Source organism: Lampetra fluviatilis, chromosome 1 (genome assembly GCF_964198595.1).
Source record: "Lampetra fluviatilis chromosome 1, kcLamFluv1.1, whole genome shotgun sequence".
NCBI lineage: Eukaryota > Metazoa > Chordata > Hyperoartia > Petromyzontiformes > Petromyzontidae > Lampetra > Lampetra fluviatilis.
In genome coordinates this window covers 9,957,344-9,977,594 of record NC_136275.1, presented here as the reverse complement: position 1 = coordinate 9,977,594, position 20,251 = coordinate 9,957,344, and the positions used below count along the sequence as shown (strand labels likewise).

The following is a 20,251-nucleotide window of genomic DNA, read 5'->3' as shown; positions in this document are numbered from 1 at the left end:
CCCGGAGACTGGGGGCCGTGACACGCTGTCAATCTCAAACGCACGGCGCAAACCCTCGCACCCAAAGAGCCCCCCCCCCCCCCCATCGCGCACTTTTACTCTAAAACTGTTTATGGGACATTAACGTCTGCGTTCGATGTCTGCGCTGCTTTACTCGCTGAGGTACCACGGGCTCTTTATGCAAAATGACAATAACCTCAACGCGTTTGCGTCCGCTTAATTTAAGGCTTTACAAGGCTTAGGCAATGCACCTCCGATGATTATCACAGTTTTCTACGTACGGTGCGAAAGAAGTTCAACATCCATACAAACGTATCACTCAAATGTCGGGTGGGTTAAATATCAATCCGATATAATTGTTGTTTCAGCGTAATAATAATTATAATGATCCTGATATTTAAAGCAGCGCACGTTTATGAGAACGCGCTCGTGACAAATAACGCTTCCACACAACATTACACAAACATTTCAGCAGCGGGCGACGGGGCAGCAAATGGAGGGCTCGCTAACAGCCTTATTTAATTACAGAAGTCAATTGACACCTCGGTGCATTAGGTGCCCAGATGGCCGAGCTGCACGCAGCGATGGGCCACCCCCACCCTGCCCCCCCCCTTCCCACGCGGCAACCAACGCACACCTCAACGCAAACTCCGCACAGAAGAGGCCACATCGAGTAAGGAGCAAATTTCCTGTGCCTCTTTTTCCCCGCCTGAGACGGAACGCGGCCATTGTCTTTGTGTGGTCAATACAAAAACAGTCCAAATTTCCTCTCCGCGGGGGAGCGAGAGAAAGGAGGGGACGAGGCCCCCTCTGGGCCGGCCCGGCGCTGGCCAAGCGAGCCGGCTGCCGCTGCCGCAGCCGCAGCAGCAGCAGCAGCGCATGCCTTCCCTCTCGCCAGCCGTTGCTAAGAGGCCGGCAGCGTGCAACACCGCGCGGCCAGACGCTCTCCTGCTGCCCCGGCGCAAGGCGCTACGTGTGCCAGCACGGACGACGTTCGCATGATCCAATGGGGGTAGTAACCTATATAATTCATTTTTTGTCTGTCCGTCCGTCCGTCCATCCGTCTGCGTACGCTCCCTACCGGGGGATTTAGCTCTCGGACCGTGGGGTTCGGCGAGATTAAATTTTGCAGGTGGGCACGCCCCCGGCCCCGCGGTAAACTTAGGCATTTCCGATTTTTCGTCTCTAAACTTTAAATCGGACCGATTATCGATTTAGTGCGATTTATCTTTATTTATTTATTTAACGCTTTATTTATTTATTTACTCTTGCCGGCAGGCGCGGACCACGGCGGTTGCCCCTGGCAACGGATAGCAACGCGTTCGCTGCGGGGTGGACGCCATTTTGAATTCCCATTAAAAATGTGCACGCATTAACACGCGACTCTGAGGTAAATTCATCAAAGTTTCACGTTCTCTTCACTCCACCCCCACCCCAATGTGTGCAATTACTATTATAGGGTCGGTAGATAATAAAAATATAGCGATTAGACAGTATTATTGTAGCGCGGGGGGGGGGGGGGGGGTAACGGCCCCAGCACCCAGCCTCAGCCGGGTGGGCAATCTAGGCGAGGCCGGAGGCTCTGCACGGTACTAGGCCTCGACACGCAACTCTGTCAGGCGACGAATTTGTGGTATAAACTCGATATACCCAGCGTTGCCCGGGGGAAAAATACATTTAAATCTTCTGAAAACTTTAAAACATAACATTCCAATGAAAATACAACTGTGTAATTAAAATTATAAACCCGACCGCGCCAAGAATCGATTCTCTGAATCGCGAAAAGGAATCGACGGTTGTAGATTCATTTAGAATCGCCTTATTTCCGTTTAATATAAGTTGGTTATAGAGTTGATATAAACTGCTACGAATGGGAAATATCCGGCGTTGACCGGGGCTAAAATATAATTAAAAACTCCTGCAAACTTTAAAACATAACATAGGAATGAAAATAAAACTCTGTAATTAAAAATGGAAACCTCCTATGCGCCAGGAATCGATTCTTTGAATCGCGCAAAGGAATCATCGAAGGTTGTAGATTCCTTTAGGATCGCCCTTAACATGTGGTGAGGGAGAGTGGTGAGTGAGGGAGAGTGGTGAGTGAGGGAGAGTGGTGAGTGAGGGAGAGTGGTGAGTGAGGGAGAGTGGTGAGTGAGGGAGAGTGGTGAGTGAGGGAGAGTGGTGAGTGAGGGAGAGTGGTGAGTGAGTGGTGAGTGAGTGGTGAGAGTGAGTGGTGAGAGTGAGTGGTGAGGGTGAGTGGTGAGGGTGAGTGGTGAGGGTGAGGTTGAGTGGTGAGGGTGAGTGGTGAGGGTGAGTGGTGATTGGTGAGGGTGAGGTTGAGTGGGGAGGGTGAGTGGCGGTTGTTAGTGGTGATTAGTGAGGGGTGAGTGGTGAGGGTGAGTTTGAGTGGTGAGCAGTGAGGGTGAGTGGTGATTGGTGAGGGTGTAATTGGTGAGGATGAGTGGTGAGGGTGAGTGGTTGTTGTGAGGGTGAGTGGTGAGGGTGAGTGGTAAGAGTGAGTGGTGAGGGTGAGTGACGGTTGTGAGAGGTGATTAGTGAGTGGTGAGGGTGAGTGGTGAGGGTTAGTGGTGAGCATGAGTGGTGAGGGTGAGTGTTGAGCGTGAGTGGTGAGGGTGAGTGGTGATTGTTGAGGGTGTGATTGGTGAGGATGAGTGGTGAGTAGTGAGGGTGAGTGGTGAGGGTGAGTGGTGAGTGGTGAGGGTGAGTGGCGGTTGTGAGTGGTGATTAGTGAGGGGTGAGTGGTGAGGGTGAGCGTGAGTGGTTAGGGTGAGTGGTGAGGGTGAGCGGTGAGGGTGAGCAGTGAGGGTGAGTGGTGATTGATGAGGGTGTGATTGGTGAGGATGAGTGGTGAGTGGTCAGGGTGAGTGGTGAGGGTGAGTGGTGAGCGGTGAGGGTGAGTGTTGAGGGTGAGTGGTGAGTGGTTAGGGTGAGTAGTGAGGGTGAGTGGTGAGCGTGAGTGGTGAGTGGTAAGTGGTAAGTGGTGAGGGTGAGTGGTGATTGGTGAGGGAGAGTGGTGAGGGAGAGTGGTGAGGGAGAGTGGTGAGGGAGAGTGGTGAGGGTGAGTAGTGAGTGGTGAGTGTGAGTGGTAAGTGGTGAGGATGAGTGGTGATTGGTGAGGGTGAGTGGTGAGGGTGAGTGGGGAGGGTGAGTGGCGGTTGTTAGTGGTGATTAGTGAGGGGTGAGTGGTGAGGGTGAGCGTGAGTGGTGAGGTTGAGTGGTGAGCAGTGAGGGTGAGTGGTGATTGGTGAGGATGAGTGGTGAGGGTGAGTAGTGAGGGTGAGTGGTTGTTGTGAGGGTGAGTGGTTGTTGTGAGGGTGCGTGGTGAGGGTGAGTGGTAAGAGTGAGTGGTGAGGGTGAGTGACGGTTGTGAGAGGTGATTAGTGAGTGGTGAGGGTGAGTGGTGAGGGTTAGTGGTGAGGGTGAGTGGCGGTTGTGAGTGGTGATTAGTGAGGGGTGAGTGGTGAGGGTGAGCGTGAGTGGTGAGGGTGAGGGTGAGCGGTGAGGGTGAGCAGTGAGGGTGAGTGGTGATTGATGAGGATGTGATTGGTGAGGATGAGTGGTGAGTGGTCAGGGTGAGTGGTGAGCGGTGAGGGTGAGTGTTGAGGGTGAGTGGTGAGCGGTGAGGGTGAGTGTTGAGGGTGAGTGGTGAGTAGTGAGGGTGAGTGGTGAGCGTGACTGGTGAGTGGTGAGGGAGAGTGGTGAGGGAAAGTGGTTAGGGTGAATGGTGAGGGTGAGTGGTGAGGGTGAATGGTAAGGGTGAGTGGTGAGGGTGAGTGGTGATTGGTGAGGGTGAGTGGTGAGGGTGAGTGGGGAGGGTGAGTGGCAGTTGTGAGTGGTGATTAGTGAGAGGTGAGTGGTGAGGGTGAGCGTGAGTGGTGAGGGTGAGGTTGAGTGGTGAGCGGTGAGGGTGAGCAGTGAGGGTGAGTGGTGATTGGTGAGGGTGCGATTGGTGAGGATGAGTAGTGAGGGTGAGTGGTTGTTGTGAGGGTGAGTGGTGAGGGTGAGTGATGAGGGTGAGTGGTAAGAGTGAGTGGTGAGGGTGAGTGACGGTTGTGAGAGGTGATTAGTGAGTGGTGAGGGTGAGTGGTGAGGGTTAGTGGTGAGCATGAGTGGTGAGGGTGAGTGTTGAGCGTGAGTGGTGAGGGTGAGTGGTGATTGTTGAGGGTGTGATTGGTGAGGATGAGTGGTGAGTGGTCAGGGTGAGTGGTGAGGGTGAGTGGTGAGGGTGAGTGGTGAGAGGTGAGGGTGAGTGTTGAGGGTGAGTGGTGAGTAGTGAGGGTGAGTGGTGAGCGTGACTGGTGAGTGGTGAGGGAGAGTGGTGAGGGAGAGTGGTGAGGGTGAATGGTGAGGGTGAGTGGTGAGTGGTGAGGGTGAGTGGCAAGTGGTGAGGGTGAGTGGTGATTGGTGAGGATTAGTGGTGAGTGGTGAGGGTGAGTGGTTGTTGTGAGGGTCAGTGGTGAGTGGTGAGAGTGAGTGGTGAGGGTGAGTTGTGAGGGTTAGTGGTGATTGTTGAGGGTGTGATTGGTGAGGATGAGTGGTGAGTAGTGAGGGTGAGTGGTGATGGTGAGTGGTGAGGGTGAGTGTTGAGGGTGAGTGGTGAGTGGTGAGGGTGAGTGGCGGTTATGAGTGGTGATTAGTGAGGGGTGAGTGGTGAGGGTGAGCGGTGAGGGTGAGCAGTGCGGGTGAGTGGTGATTGGTGAGTGTGTGATTGGTGAGGATGAGTGGTGAGTGGTCAGGGTGAGTGGTGAGGGTGAGTGGTTGTTGTGAGGGTGAGTGGTGAGGATGAGTGGTGAGGGTGAGTGGCGGTTGTGAGTGGTGATGGGTGAGTGGTGAGCGGTGAGGGGTGAGTGGTGAGGGTGAGTGGTGAGGGTGAGTGGTGAGGGTGAGTGGTGAGGGTGAGTGCTGAGTGGTGAGTGGTGATTGGTTAGTGGTGATTGGTGAGGATGAATGGTGAGTAGTGAGGGTGAGGGTGAGTGGTGGTTGTGACGGTGAGTGGTGAGGGTGAGTGGTGAGGGTGAGTGGTGAGGCTGAATGGTGAGGGTGAATGGTGAGGCTGAATGGTGAGGGTGAATGGTGAGAGTGAGTGGTGAGTGGTGAGGGAGAGTGGTGAGTGAGAGTGGTGAGGGTTAGTGGTGAGGGTTAGTGGTGAGAGTGAGTGGTGAGGGTGAGTGGTGATTGGTGAGTGGTGAGGGTGAGTGGTGAGGGTGAGTGGTGAGGGAGATTGGTGAGGGAGGTTGGTGAGTGGTGAGTTGTGAGGGTGAATGGTGAATAGTGAGTGGGAGTGGTGAGTGGTGAGGATGAGTGGTAAGGGTGAGTTGTGAGTGGTGAATGGTGAGGGTGAATGATGAGTACAGTCAATATGCACTGCTGTTATCATACCAGGTACCACCACCACAATATGTACTCCTCTCATCATAGCAGATACCACCACAGCAGTATGCACTGCTGTAATCATAGCAGGTTCCACCACAATATGCACTGCTGTCATCATAACAGGTACCAACACAGCAGTATACACTGCTGTAGTGATAGCAGGTACGACCTCAGTCGGTATACACTGCTGTAGCGATAGTAGATACTGCTATCGAGTTGGTAGATACCGCTATAGTAAATACTAAAACAGTCAGTGTATACCGCTACAGTCAGTCAATACTGCTACAGTCAGTATATACTACGATACAGTCAGTACATACTACCACGGTGAGTAGCTACTAGAGTCAGTAGATACTATTATAGAGTGAGTAGATACTGCTATAGATTTTGTAGTTACTACTATAGTCAGTGGATACAACTATAGAGTCAGCAGATACTATACAGTTAGTCGTTACGAGTATATAGTCGGTAGATACTACTGTAGGCCCAGTAAATACTACTATGGTCAGTAGTTATTACAGTCACTAAATACTACTACACAGTCAGTAGCTACTACTGGCTCAGTAGATACTACGGTACAGTCAGTAGATACTACTACAGAGTCAATAGATACCACTTCCTCTGTTGTATGTAAGGTGTTGTTAGTATATATACCTACGAGGGGTAAAGATATTTTTTGAGGGGGGGGGGAGACCGCAATTTTCGGAAACCTTTTGACATCAACTATTTACCCCACACTTTCTACAACTTTTTGGACTTGTGAAAGCCTCTTATATATTTGTTGGTGGAGAAATGTACAAACAGCCCACCGGGCTTTGACAATACCTTAGTATCTGTGTATATATATGTAAGGTTTTAAAGAAATATATTTTTCACCCGGGCAAAGCCGGGTACTTCCGCTAGTAATATAATAAGAATGATCATTACTTAATCACCCAGGAAGGGCCACACTAAATATTAAGTATATTTCGGGACGGTACTGCATTCGGGATGTATGGTCTATGCCGACTTGTTTGTACATTCATTGTATGTTTTTTTGCTGAAAGGGGACGGACCTGGAGAAGCTAGGGGAGATCCATGCTGAACAGGGGTAGACTGTACAAACGCCACACTGAAAGGCACCTGAGTCAGGAATCGAACCCAAGTCATTATTTCTGTGGGGCACCAGTCTTACCACTACACAACCCTACCGGCTTGCCGCGTTACGAGCAGACTGGCTTATTATCTTCGTGCTCCACAAACAAAATATGCGTAATGAGTTGAAGCTGCCCATGCAATGTGATGTTACTAACGATAAGTCACATGTGGGGGATGGAGTGGTGGTGGGTGCGGTGGTTAGGAGCACCACGGTGGCGAGATGTTAACTACCTCGCCTGGGATACAGAGGTCATGGGTTCGATCCCAACCTTGTCGCCTGCATAATTGGAGTTTGCATGTGCTCCCCGTGGTCGAATGCATTTTTCTCCGGGTCCTCCAGTTCTTCCCTCCACATTTATAAACTTGCTTTTAGAGTTTTTGGCTGCTGTACATTTCCACAAAAGCTATAATTTGTGGACATGTCGCTTCTAAGACAAGCTAAATAGCTCAGTGAGCCTTACCTGGTAAAAAAAAATAGTTTAAATAGTTATACATAATTTAGTTGACTCGCTGCCATATGAATTCGGCAACTTGAATTAAATTGCCATAGCCATAGACATTTGAATCAGTTACGATGGAGTCTCCCCTTCACCAACCCGCACTGACCAGCATGGTGAAGTATGGTCAAACAATCCACATGACCAGCACAACATGGGGAGACCTTCACCCAGGAGTGGATTAACAAAGGGGCCATGAAGTCACGATAATGCCAGGCACCGAATCGGGGATGAGGGGCCTTACAACTGATGACCGTGTAAATGTACTCAGGTGATGCATTTCTAACAGTGCCACGTGTAGTGGTTCACATTTTAATGTACAGTTCATTTGTTTACCAAGCAAAGCCTCAGTGAGCCTCAAGACGCTTTTAATGAGGACTTCTGGTTTATATTTTTTTGCCAATTTGTCGAGTATTTTTTATGCATGGGAGCAAACCACAGTGTCATAAAAAAAACACTTGCATATGAAACAAATAGGTCAAAAGCCTACTTGCCATACTTCCTCATTACTCTACAATGAGACATTGGCCAGTGGTCTGGCAGGTGCCTCACATCATCTACAGCCTTCGTGTGAGCCATCAATCCTGGCTTTAAGTCACTGGATAAGAGGCGTGCAACGCCAAAATGCTGGGGAATAATAATTATTCTAAACTGCCAATGTCACTCGAGCAATCACCTCCATGCCATTTGTCTCTCGCTCCCATGCACGATACATGGACGTGTGTGACAGCGCCGCGCAGAATCCACACCGATCGCGGAGGAGACTTCAAAGCCTGCGACAAACCACACTATGCAGAGCGCTCTCCACACCCCATCCCGATCCTTCAGCTGCAAAAAAAATTCGAATGGCCTCCACAATTCGATCGCAAACTTCTGTTCGGGAGGCAGAGTCTGTGGGGTCGGCGAGTTTGTGAAGGGGAAGGGGGTGAGACTGTGCTCCCGGGAGCCGCGGTGGAGGAAGAGGAGACGGAGGGGGCCTTGAGGGGCAGCAGCTGTAATTGCTGCAGAGTCCCCATCACAAAGGGCGAGTGAGACAATGGTCTCAGGAAATGAACTCGGTGAGCAGAGATTAGCATTGAGGCGAGACATGCACACACGCGCAAACACAAGCATAAACAGGCGTGCGTTCATGCACCCGCGCAGCAGCATCCGGCAGCGCCAGCAGCTGCGGGGGTGTTCGGACACCGGAGAGACGCGCACGCTTGCACGTGCGTTCAACCCACGCAAGACGACAGGGAGAGGCTTCCTCCATTGCCATTCGCGTACAAATCCCACGAATTGGAACGAACAGACATTTTGCTTTGGCAGCGAACAAGAAGTCCAATCATCGCAGTAAATCTCAAGGCGATTGATTACCGTGACTATTCATGTGCGATTGCCTCTGATCTCTGCAAGGAAAATGAGAGATCCCTCTTTGTCAAATTGCAAAATGAAACGAGCGTGACCGTTTGGTGCACAGTCAATGCAAGAAGCCACGCATAGTATCACAGCATCCATAAGCTGCATGCCCTTTGGCGGGACCCCTGTCAGAGAAATCCTGTACCTTGTATGAGAGGAAAGGCAGCATCTGCCAACCATGGCATGAACAGATTGCGCACAGTTCATTTCCAAATTTACCTCCTATTACAATTCCACAATGTGATGCGCAAACCACTGGTGCCCAATGCAGAGCTGTTGGATGCCCCTGGCTGCCGGCCTTCAAGGGGCCCGTATGGGCTCTGAGAGTCAGTTTCCTCTACAGTGACTTCCACGTATCCATTTTCCATGCAAGGAATGCGGGCCTCCCGACTGAAAACCCGCCCTGTGCTCCTCTGGGTAGAGCTTGCCCAACGTGCTAGAGAATCAGGGGAGCTACTGACGGCCGAGAGGAACAGAGTGAACCTGTGACCTGTGGCATGTGCCGAAAGTGCCACCGGAGTTAATCCGGTGCTGATCCTGGGTGCATTTTGGAACCGTTATCAACAAAAGATCGTCGCTGCAGTGCATTTCCATACAGCCTCTTGTCAGTAAGAGAGCGGGGGGGGGGGAAGGGGGGGAGTGTGGAGCACACAACCGGTCACCCAGTGACAGTGGAGGCCGCGAGAACACACGGCGAAACAGCATCGGCGGCTGAAGCTCATGCTCTCAGAAGTAGCGTTGTCCCCATGCCTATTAGGCAAAAGGGGCTTGCGCGGCGCTCGCCGGTGATTATTACGGGGAGCGGCTTAGTGTAATTGCAGCAATAAAGCAAATTAGACGCATGTTATGTAAATTACATGTGAGGCAATCTCGCTTTGGCTGGGAGAGCACAGTCACCCTCGGCAGCATTTCCCTGCTCTGTGCATTCCCACGCGTGCCGTCCGCTCGTCTCTCCGCCCATGCCCGGCTCGCAAACGGGGCTGCGGGGTGTGATCATCCGCTTGCATTCAATTACTTTTACCCGTCTCCAATTTAATTGAATGTAGTGATGTGTGCTCGCCAATTCTTTTTCTTGAAATCGTTAATGCTAAATCGGCATGATTATTCCAGTTTAACCTGCGCCTTTGGAAACGAAACAGCAAAACAGGCGCTGAGAAAAACAATTCGTGACGGGCGTGCGTCGCGGCAATGAATAACGTGGAATTAGTTGCGATACAAGAGAGCGGAGTAATTCATCAGCGCACAACCCGCAGACATGTCCACAGATGTGTGCCACTGGAAAATACGTGTGCGTGTGATGATGTAAAAAAAGGAAGACATCAAAAATATCACGGTGCAAAAAGGAATGAACAATTTCAGCTCAGACACTGACTGGCAAGGGACGAACAATTGGGGCAAAGTGCGCCGTTACACAAAATCAGATGCTTCCTAAACTCGGCGATCTAATTCAGCTGCAAAATATTGTGAAACTTTCGACAAATTATATTACATATGTATGTATGTTGAACTTCTTTTGCACAGTACGAAGCCAACCACACCATAATTTATAATAAGAGGTTAAGCAGACAGGGGGCGTGCGGATTGAATGAGAGGAGGATCGTGGAGAAGGAAGCGATGGGATCATTACCGGCACACGACTCAGAGCCGTAATAATCAGATGTCGGAGTGTCTCTCATTAGCCTGATGGAGATGCCCTGGGGGCCATTCAATCAATGTCAGGCTACCGGCAGCTTTTATAGGCCAAGGAAAAAAACATCTTGTGGGTCATTAAATTACGCAAGTACCGCAATCACGTATCCATTACTGTGGCCAGTAATAAACGCAACATATCTATTTCGCCACCAAACTAAATTCAAACAGGGCCCCCACTTAACATGAGCACGGTGCGAGCGAGTAGGCTGTGTAGAGCGACTGGAAACAAAATTAATTGGACAAAGCGCATTAAGACGGCTCTCCCACTGGAGGCGTTTGTTGTCAGGATGAAACACTGAACGCAGCCCAACCTCGATTATCTACAGCAATTATGGGCAGGGAATTTTTAAATCGTCTGAAAGCTGCATATTCAGCCTACTAGTTAGCAACAAATGACAACAGTAATTCTCAACTCTTTCTTTTTATTTCATGGGCAGTATATGCCGTAATTATTTTCTGTAATAGGATCTCTCAATTGATTCACTTCGCTCAGAGTGCTTGGATCTAAAGCCCTGGCACTCAAGAGACAATTTTCACAGGATGACAAAAAGACAACAAAGGTGTAGACCCTGCAGTAAACCAATCAGCAGCCCAATCAACAACAGGGATGATGTCATACCTGGGCTCGACACCCTGCATTCTACCCAATGAGAAGCTCAAAAATATCGCTGTCATCGCCCAATACTTCTGTAGGTGTCTCAGAGCTTTGGGTGATGGCGAGCATCAAGCAGCAAGTTTTTGATCTTTGGGCAGCACAGGACCCCGTTGCTGCTCTTCTGTCTCTCCTCACAATCTCCTCGTGCGCACACGGCTTAACCTTCCACCTCCAGAAGCAAGAGGACATTTCCTTACACAAGGCGAACCGGCCGACAGGTTGTGACAACAATACCGAAAGCTAAACTGGCATATAATTACACGCACAATAATTGTGCATCCTCCCAGGGAGATTTGCGTGTCCTGCCCGCTCACCTGGGCGAGTCTGGCTGCGGCTTGCCGAGGCCCTGCGTGTCGGCCTCCCACACGCCATTGGCCGTGGCGTTGCCGATGGCCAGCATGACGGCGGCGAGCTCCAGTGGCCAGTCGTCCAGGTCGAGCGAGCGCACGCGCGACAGGTGCGTGCCCAGGTTGCGGTGGATCCCCGAGCACTCGATGCACATGAGGGCGCCCAGGTTCAGGCTCGCCCAGTCTGGGCCTGCGTACGGACAGATTGATGCGAGGATCAGACGGGGGGGAGGAACGGTGATCGCCGGGTGAGGAGAGCCATTCCGCCGGCTGTTCACGTCGGGGCGGTGGTGTTAACGGAAGCGTGGCCGAGCCTAGGGGTCAGCGCACCCTTCGCTGGGTCAACATGTATGGGGTCACCTTGGATCATCACCTGCTGTATCGTTGGGAGCTGATGACCCTGCCATGGCGGTCCCAAGAGGAGATTACAATGTGCCACAGTCACCGTCAGTTTCTCAAAAAATGGCATTAATTGCAGTGAAATATATAGTCCAAAGCATATAAAACTAAGTGATTATAATTTCCTTGGAAATCTACCCAGATCCCCTTTGCAAGAGAGACACGGGGCTTAATTCAGGTATTGTTGTAAATGGCTTTTCTGCAAAATGTGCCCAATTTTCCACCAACTGCTGATGGAATAAAAACGAATGGGGTCCAGGGTGTTAGCATGGTTGGCTACGTATTGTGCGAAATAAATGCAACACGCATGCATACAACACCCCGTTGTACAAGAGATCAACCGGCCAAAAGGCCAAAAACTGCACAATGGACTCACCAGGAGCATCGCAGTCGACACAGAAGGCATTCCCTCGGATGTTCCTGATGGACTGGATGGTGACGGCGTCGCTGTGGCTGCCCGTCCGTGTCTACGGAGTGCGGACAACGCAAAAAAACACTCCCTTAACGATCCTCGCACAGTTACGAGGGTTCACTTAAGACAGGTCTCCTTGTACTCCAGTGACAGCCGCAGACTTGACACGCGAGATGCAGACTCGTGACACCGGCAGTGCTGCGTCAATAATTATTTGCTTGGCAAAATTTCTTCAGAAGCCTCATGTTCCTGCTGCTCATGCTGCTGCATCAATAATGAACCGTGCACACAAAAATCCAATGCCAAATTCCGATAATATAATACACACTTCATGATAGCTATTATAAACAGTGCACTGACATAATGTGTACATCCACACCTGTGCTGCTCCACGAGTGGTTTGGACAAATGTGTACAAGGGAGTTTTGAGAACTCACGAGTATGGATTCACCGACATGCATATATTTTAGTGTTACTCCTGGTGTGTGCGTTTACTTCAGCCACTCTCGATTACTCCCACGCTGAAAGGGATTGGCCTAATATTCAAAGCAAGATGCTTTTGAAAACGCATCTTGAGACTCCTGGGTAAATACAGACAATCATATCACGACGTATTCCCTGAAACGAACAAAAGAGGTGACCCTGAGCAGGCCAACGGATGCACGTTTTGGGGTATCACGCGGGTTGGGGATGGTTCACCTTGTTCTTGGAGCTGTGGCAGGACTGCAGGCTGGCAAAGATCTGGCTCTCGACGGCCTGCACCCAGGACTCGCGCTCCTCAGCACAAGAGGCCTCGAAGTGCCAACTTTGGCCCGTGAGTGACACGATGAGGAACTCAAACGGCTCGTCGTTATCTGCCAAGCGAAGCAGGATGTGGGGAATGGGGGGGGGCACAGAGGTGCAGGATCCACGGGATCCAAATTAGTATTTATCCTGGAGAAATCCGATGAGGTATGAAGCTATTTTTTCACAGATGTCCAATAGCGGCAGGTCAGAAAGTAAAAGATCAATACAAAATAACGATAGGACTGCAAAGTATAGGAAAGGGAAGCAAATCACTAAAAGTAAATATATTTAAACCAAACTCTTTCTGAGCTACAATCTTCTTGTTCAGAAGCGACAAGGCTGCAAATGATAGTTCAACGAAGTGGCTGATCATGTGGACATTTATAGTAGCCAAATAATCTAAACGCAGAAGCGATGTGATGCCAAGGTTTTTCCAAAGCCACGACTATCATCATGATCGTTGCTATGAAACCACTGATGGGAGAATAACACAATCATTATATACACGCAAAAAAACAATGCATGTAACGTTCAGTGAAATTGTCCCCATGCAGTTTGCAGCATTGGCTTTTGCTCGTTTCCATTTGAAGTCCTGAGCTGGTGGTGGAGATTCCAGTGGGGGAGCAGTCTCACCACAGAAAATTGCTCGCCAATGTGTCATCATCTGTCCCTCCGTCAGCTCGTATGCGCGGATGGGGCCGGAACAGATTTCAGCAATCGTTATCTTTCTTTGACCGGTAGCACTGCTTCATGTAATCCCAAAGCTTTATCCTCGAGGTATTTTACCACTGCAACTATCCGCCTGCTTTTTTGCCTTCATCTGCTCCTGCCTGGTTCCCTTCCACTTTTGTGTCAAATGGCGAAGTACGCGATCATATTCATTCTCATAATGCCTCTGAACCAATGTGGTCTTTTTTTCCTTGACTTTGTTAAATAAAGTTGCTTTCACTTGAAACCATTTTCTTATATTGTAATTTTTTATAATGTATGATACTCTAAATTCTGTAAACACCTCCTATCTGTCCCTTCAGAAATAACAATAACGACATAAACTGCAATGCAGGCACTAAATTTGTTTTTCTGCCGCACGGAGCCGAGGGATCCGGGTCAGGTTAATCCGGGGGTCCGGCGGCGAGAGATCGGGGGTCCCCCGCGTGAACCCCCCCCCCCGCGCGCTCGCCGCACACGCCGTTTCCTTTCTCGCTTCCTTCCCACGAGATGAAAAGCGCGGTGCCGAGTCCCCCCGCCTCTGCGTCAACACACCCGGGCCTGCCCCGCTGCTCGCACATACATCCTGGCCCGGCGGTCCGAGCGCACGAGAACACCAACACGCGCCGGGGCCACTTTCCCTCCGACGCGCGGCCGCAGCGTGCGACGGGGACACCGGCTCGGATTGGCCACTCGCTCGTGCTGCCGCTCCCTTCCCTCAACCTCCCCAACCTCTCGCCTCTCGAATTAATAAGCTACATCAACAACCAAATTGCACGGTCCGACCACACCAGCCCACCGCTTCCCCCATTCTGTTTCTTCTCCAAACACAAGGCGGCAGCGAAAACGAGAAAACAGCGGAATCGTGACGGCAGAACAAAAGTGAGCCTTGTGCAGCAGTGGCGGCCGGAACATTTGCTGCTCTGTGCCCTGCTGCGTGGTGCAGCCTAGCCGCCCCCCCTCTGCTATGACTATTTGTAAAACGTGATACCATCCCTGGGAAGGAGAGGCGTGCATTTACATTCATGAAATCGTATTTTCTCTTTACATTCTTGTAAATTCAGCACAGAAGAGGAACGTGTTTCCCACCCAATGCAAAGCACCGGCGGGGTTGATTTCTCACGAAAACGTTGGATTAGTTGCTAGCAGGGCGCTGCACCTCTAGTCATCAACACAAGCTATTCTGGCAGGCAATCACAACACAGCCATCATACTTATTGACATTGAAACTTTGGAACCATTCATAGGAATTAATTACGAAGTAACAACTCATCGCCAGTGCCAAATACCAAGTTCGTGCCCACATATAGGCAAAAATCTGGCATTAGACCAATTCAAATGTATTGAGAAATACCTCGTGACAGGCAACCCAGGACATCATCCCAGAAAAAGCAATGCTGAGCTGCTGACGTCACGATCATATCAACTGCACTTCCAGAATTACGATGCTGGTATTGCGATACCCTGTGGGTGTCTCCAACTCTGGCACTGTGGGTATCGAAGAAGACACCCGCAGCAGTGGCCCAGCCCTGCTTCACGGGGCCGCGTGTCACGCCGTCGCACTGCTCGCGGGCTCCCAGCCGCTCGTCGATTTCGGAGAATTCAGGAGAGTGCGGTGGGCCTCCATTGGCGGAGCACAAGCAGCGGACGAGAGAGGCGCTGGGTTCAGTTGACGAGCGACGCGCGGCAGGAATGACTGGAGATGAACAATGAGCGGTGGCTGCTGCGGCAGTGGGCGCGGGGAAGGAGGGAGCGTGCAATGGGACACCGACACGCATCACCACGCAGCAGATGCTGGCCGCTGATTACCCTTCTGGGAAGCCGGGAGATCGGCACCGGTGCTGCCACCGCCGCACATGCAAATAGTGGCTTGCAGCGTGGCGCGGCGCTTGGGACCGTGAACGAGTTGGTGCGTGAACACGCGGTGGTGGTGGCTGGTGGTAGGAGCTGGAGAGGCCGGCTGTCTCTCAGGAGAGAGCCCTTATTGCGATTAAACTTATCAATTGTTTAACCTTTAGGCTAATTAAAACAAACAAACATTAACTTGCGAGTTTGCAAAAGCAAGAATAAAGGGGCAATGCTGTCAGGGAGGCTCTTCCCTGGGTAAACAGGGCGCAGATAGCGGCTCCATCAGCAGGATCCACACCGTCGCCCACGGCAAACAGGACACTTTATTTTCCCTGGGTCCAGTTTCTTGGGAGAGCTCTAATGATGCTCGGCAAACAACAAACCCTCACCTCCTGCACTGCATGAACGTCTCGCGCGCTCGCATGGCTCCAATGCGCAAGATTGCAAACGCATAAATTGCCAACTACGCGAACGCGGCGTTATCCGCTGCCCCTCTCCATCGGTTACTCCGAGTGATCCGTTCGTTATTTTCCAGAAAGTGGAAGTTGATGAGTGTTAAGCTATAGAGGAATGATGATCGATGTTAGTTTTTCACCCACACCTAGAATTCAACCGGTCCATGCGTGCATACATGTTACGCACACGTCATTGTTCATGTGTTCGTTAGGGAGGCGGAAACGTGTCCATGTATCAACGGGAGACCGAGTAGAACATGGCTTGGAGAATCAGGACATGCCAGAGCCTCGAACTGTCTGGCAAAAAGGAGGATCGATACAATCGCGTTGCCCTTCGTGCTTTTTAGCGAATCGCAAGCGACTTAGAGCACTGCTCATCGCTCCTTCGGATGGACAACGGTGTTGTGTAATGCCTGCTCACGTGAAATTTTTCATGCACCGATCGCTCTCAGATCCTCCCAGCGCGATCCGAGAAACCGCATTGTAAAATGTGGCGTCTCCAACCTCCAGTCACAGCGTTCTGCCTTTCCTCTCTCTCTCTCTCTCTGTTATTTTATTGTGAACAAGTGCCATTGCCAAATCTACCTGCATGTATGTATGTATGTAGCTCTCTATACGTATGGGTATTAAGGCAGTGTCAATGATGATGGCGGAGGGGTATAATAATTGACCAGTGGGCCTATCGTACCAATCTCATTTGGAACGGGGGTTCCATAAGCCCATCACCACCACCACCACCACCATCATTCTCCATCATTCCAGGGTTACAAAAATGCGGGCACCACTTTGTAGACAGTCAACAGTGGTTATTTTACAGCGCGACCCGGTCCCCACCACAGGAACATGGAATTCCCAACACTGGTTCAGGATCATCAATGGAGATTGGCCCGCCACCGAGCGCCTGCCTGAGCAGGGAGATGCCAACTGGTTCCATTGGTCGGAGGTGCGCGCGCCATGTGCACCTCCTACCTTCGGCGCTGTTGGCCGGGCCGTCGGCGCGTGGGTTCGCCGTGCTCTTTTTCCTCCGGTGCTTCTTGCGGTTGCTGTGCGGGGACGCGGGCGGCTCCAGCTTGGGGCTGGTGGTGCTCGATATGCTGGGGCTGGAGCAGGGTGCATCGCTCACCCCATTAGCTGTGGAACGCGGTGTGCGTAGGGAGGAGTGGCGGGTGGTGGGGGGGGGGGGAAGAGAGCAGACGAGAGAGGGAAGGAGAGGGGGGCATTATCCAAAGAAAGCCAGAGATTTTAGACGACAATCACTAACAAAAGCTTTTATTCAAATGAGAAAAACAAAAACCAGAGAAGTCGTACCACACAGCACGTTTCAATATGATGTAAAACACAAAGAGAAGATTAAATGATCAGTTTCCCAATGGCAATGTCCAAGTCAGAGCAAAATCGATTTCAGCTCAAATGAAGTGACATGCCATCTCTACGGCCACGTGCATCTTCTAAACATTGCACGAACACGGCACTGCTCAGACGCAATAGCGGCTTTCGCCAAGAGACAGCCCAGATGATATTACAATAACACGACGTCTCCAGCTCCCGGCAAAAGTGAGTGAAGCCAAAATATTTTAACTCGTTTAATTGGGTACGGTTTTTCAAATTCCAGAAACACTCCTCCTGCTTAACCGCCTTTGGCGTGTGTGGCTCGCCGAGGGCGTACACCTGCTCGTTAGGGAATAGAGAGGGAGAGGCAATCATCGATCTTGCTTTGCGGGAGTCCAAAGAGCGCAGCTATTTTAGTCCGAGCGCGGCTCAGACCTGCACGTTGTGCGCTGGGCAGGCGTGGGGGGGGGGGGGCATGCGCCTGTTCACAGCCGTCAGATGCTGGTGACGAGACAAATGTCACCGATCCGTCGCTGGGAGGATCCCGCACGTGACAATCGTGCATAACGGGCCTTCTTGATTTCCTTGCCTCATTGTTGCCGATAACCACAGGGCGCCCGCAATGATGTTGGGCTGTGTCAAAATCGCTGTGTAACTCAAGCTCCTTTTTATCGGCACCCACCCACCTCTCCTCCCTCCACCCCACCTTGCCTTGTAATTACGGCCGATGGGGCATGGAAACAATTCTCGTGTCAAGCCTTTCATGCTCCGTAATCGCAAAATGCCATCAAGCGTTCTAAAAATGCATGACCTACTGATGTCCACAAAAGAGTTGGAACAAAGTGTTTGAATATCAAAAGTGGGGATTTTAATGAACGAGAATTGGTTTGTTTGTTTTGGGAGGGAATTATGCATTGTATATGTTTCATGAAACGGACCAGTGCCGTGAAGAGAATGAAAGCAAAGCACTGCTTTTTAGCCTTGACTTTCGCTCACGAGCAAGCAACTGGCACAAGTGATGCCGTGAAAGAAAACGCACAAAGCTAAACAGGAACAGAGCCTCGGAGTCCACGGCGCGACGAGACACACGAGATGGACACAATCGCCGCTCGTCTCGGCAAATGCCCTCCACAGCAAATCCATCTCCTTACTTTATCGCTCGGCGTTTAACAAACGTTCACGCAAACAATTTTAGTTGAAAGAAGATTAAACGGTTTGGAGGAATACGCTTTCATAAATTTCTTCAGGAGCCAAATGTTTGTCTCCAACAAAGCTCAATTATCAGCCTTCAATAACCAGTGAGCTGCAGTGACAAGGCCAGGCCGTAATAACAAGCAATTTATGCAGCCTCAAAAAGGCTCGGATCCACCCACGCACTGATGGGCGCTTGGTAAACCGGAATGCTTTAATTAAATCAATACCCACTAATTGCTGCTGCCCTGGATTTAGCACCGACCACCATTAATTACTGCAGCAATAATCAATTCAGCCCACAGTTGATATTAATTACTCCTAGAGCCCTTATCGGAACACACTGAATCATGGGCTCCGCACAACTGGTATTTAATTAGTGAAAAAGATGTAAAGGTTATGCAATTTCATTATCACGTAAATATTAATCATATAAAAAAAGGTATAATTATAGTCAATCGCAATAACTTTTGTCATCTCTGTCCTTCTCTTTTGGGTAATTCAATGTAACACAATATTGCATGCATTTTTAAAAGCTATGCTTATCAAAAAATGCATTTTTAGAAAAAATATTTTCCTTTATTACGCAAGTGTCCCCACAACAACCCCCCTGGGCTCTCATACTTCAATCAAGATGAACGTCACTTCCAATCACTGCCAGTGCAGCTATCCGGGCGCAGTAAAACAGAATAAAGCGTTTTCACTCCGTTCTGCCACATAACAGGGCGGTCTCATCACCTCCACCTTAAATTACGCGGCCGTTGAAATTGGCAGCTGGGTGCTGCTGCTGATCCAAAGCAGCGAGAAGCATCGGGTTCTCGTCAATTAGCGCCTCATTGGAGGGTGGACGTCTTAACACGATGAGCCATGCTAGGACAGCCCAACCTGGAGAATCAGGTCCAGGCTCTGCAGACGCCTCCTTTGAAAACTAGACAACGCGGGGCGAGCGTACCGGTAATTGCCACAGCCACAACATCCACACGCTATTCCCGGTGAATCGGGAAGAGGAGGTTGTGATGGTTGGGGCACATGTGCATTGCTCAGAGACCAAAGGGAAGAGCTAAAGGCAGAATGGTGGGATGCTGTAAGAGCAGACCATGGAGATTCCATATCTGCTAGGCAATATAATTACAGGATTTAGTGGAAGAAGTGGTGGTGATGTATGATGTCATCACTGGCAATGGCCATTATGAACTGTTTATCTTGATATTTTATCCATTAATGTTTACTCACTTTGTTTTTGACCAAAGGTGAAATGTCAGAATTACCTTTGAGCAGGATTCACACACACACACGGTTCACATTTCAACATCACTCGAAGACACAAGGTGACGAGCCGCGCGTCGAGCGCACAGACGGGCGGGCAGAGGAAACCCCGCATCCCGACACCTGCAGCAGCAGCAGCACCCGTAGCCGCAAAGGGCCGCGGCCGTCATACAAACGTGCGCGATCCGCGGCACTCTGGCCACACGGCTCAACACGTGCAGTTCCTTCCCGTTTCTGTAAGCCGAGGCACGGGGCGACGCGGGGGGCCAGCGGCGGTGAGCTCGCGCCCATTCAAAACATCCCGCACATGAAAGCTGCCCTGGGGGCAACCCGTGCATAGGGGGCCAGCCAGACACGCGGCGAGGAAGTCAAGTGGAGAATGACCTTGCTCAGGGCCACACGCGCATGCATGCACGCACGCAAAAGAGCATTCCTTCGTCTAGCATAGGGCTCCAGTCCTGTCGCCTACTTTCTGACACTCAATGCGCAGTGTGGCCTTACCACTGTTACGTCGAACAAATCGCACACCCGGCATGAGAGACTGTTCTGCCAACGTCGAATTCAATATTCAAGGCAAGTACTACACTTGAAAGATTCTCAGCAATGGTTGTCATGATTGTCATTAAAGTCACGTAGGTAAAAATAAATAATAAAAATAATAGAAATAAAATAATGTATTATTTTTATTATTATTTTTTACCTACGTGACTTTTCCGAAAAAACCAAAGAGTATGAAT

General features: G+C 50.5%; 1 protein-coding gene across 5 annotated transcripts in view; it reads right to left on the bottom strand.

The window, feature by feature from the left end:
* LOC144931669 (arf-GAP with GTPase, ANK repeat and PH domain-containing protein 1-like) overlaps window positions 1-20,251 on the bottom strand; it is a 170,651-nt gene that overhangs the window by 4,773 nt on the left and 145,627 nt on the right. For all 5 annotated transcript variants that reach the window (XM_078855828.1, XM_078855837.1, XM_078855808.1 and 2 more), the window contains 4 exons: window positions 16,698-16,859; window positions 12,631-12,785; window positions 11,896-11,986; window positions 11,088-11,310 (listed from right to left, as the gene is read on the bottom strand). In XM_078855828.1, coding sequence (XP_078711954.1) covers window positions 11,088-11,310; window positions 11,896-11,986; window positions 12,631-12,785; window positions 16,698-16,859 — 631 coding nt within the window. The remainder of the gene's footprint in view (window positions 1-11,087; window positions 11,311-11,895; window positions 11,987-12,630; window positions 12,786-16,697; window positions 16,860-20,251) is intronic.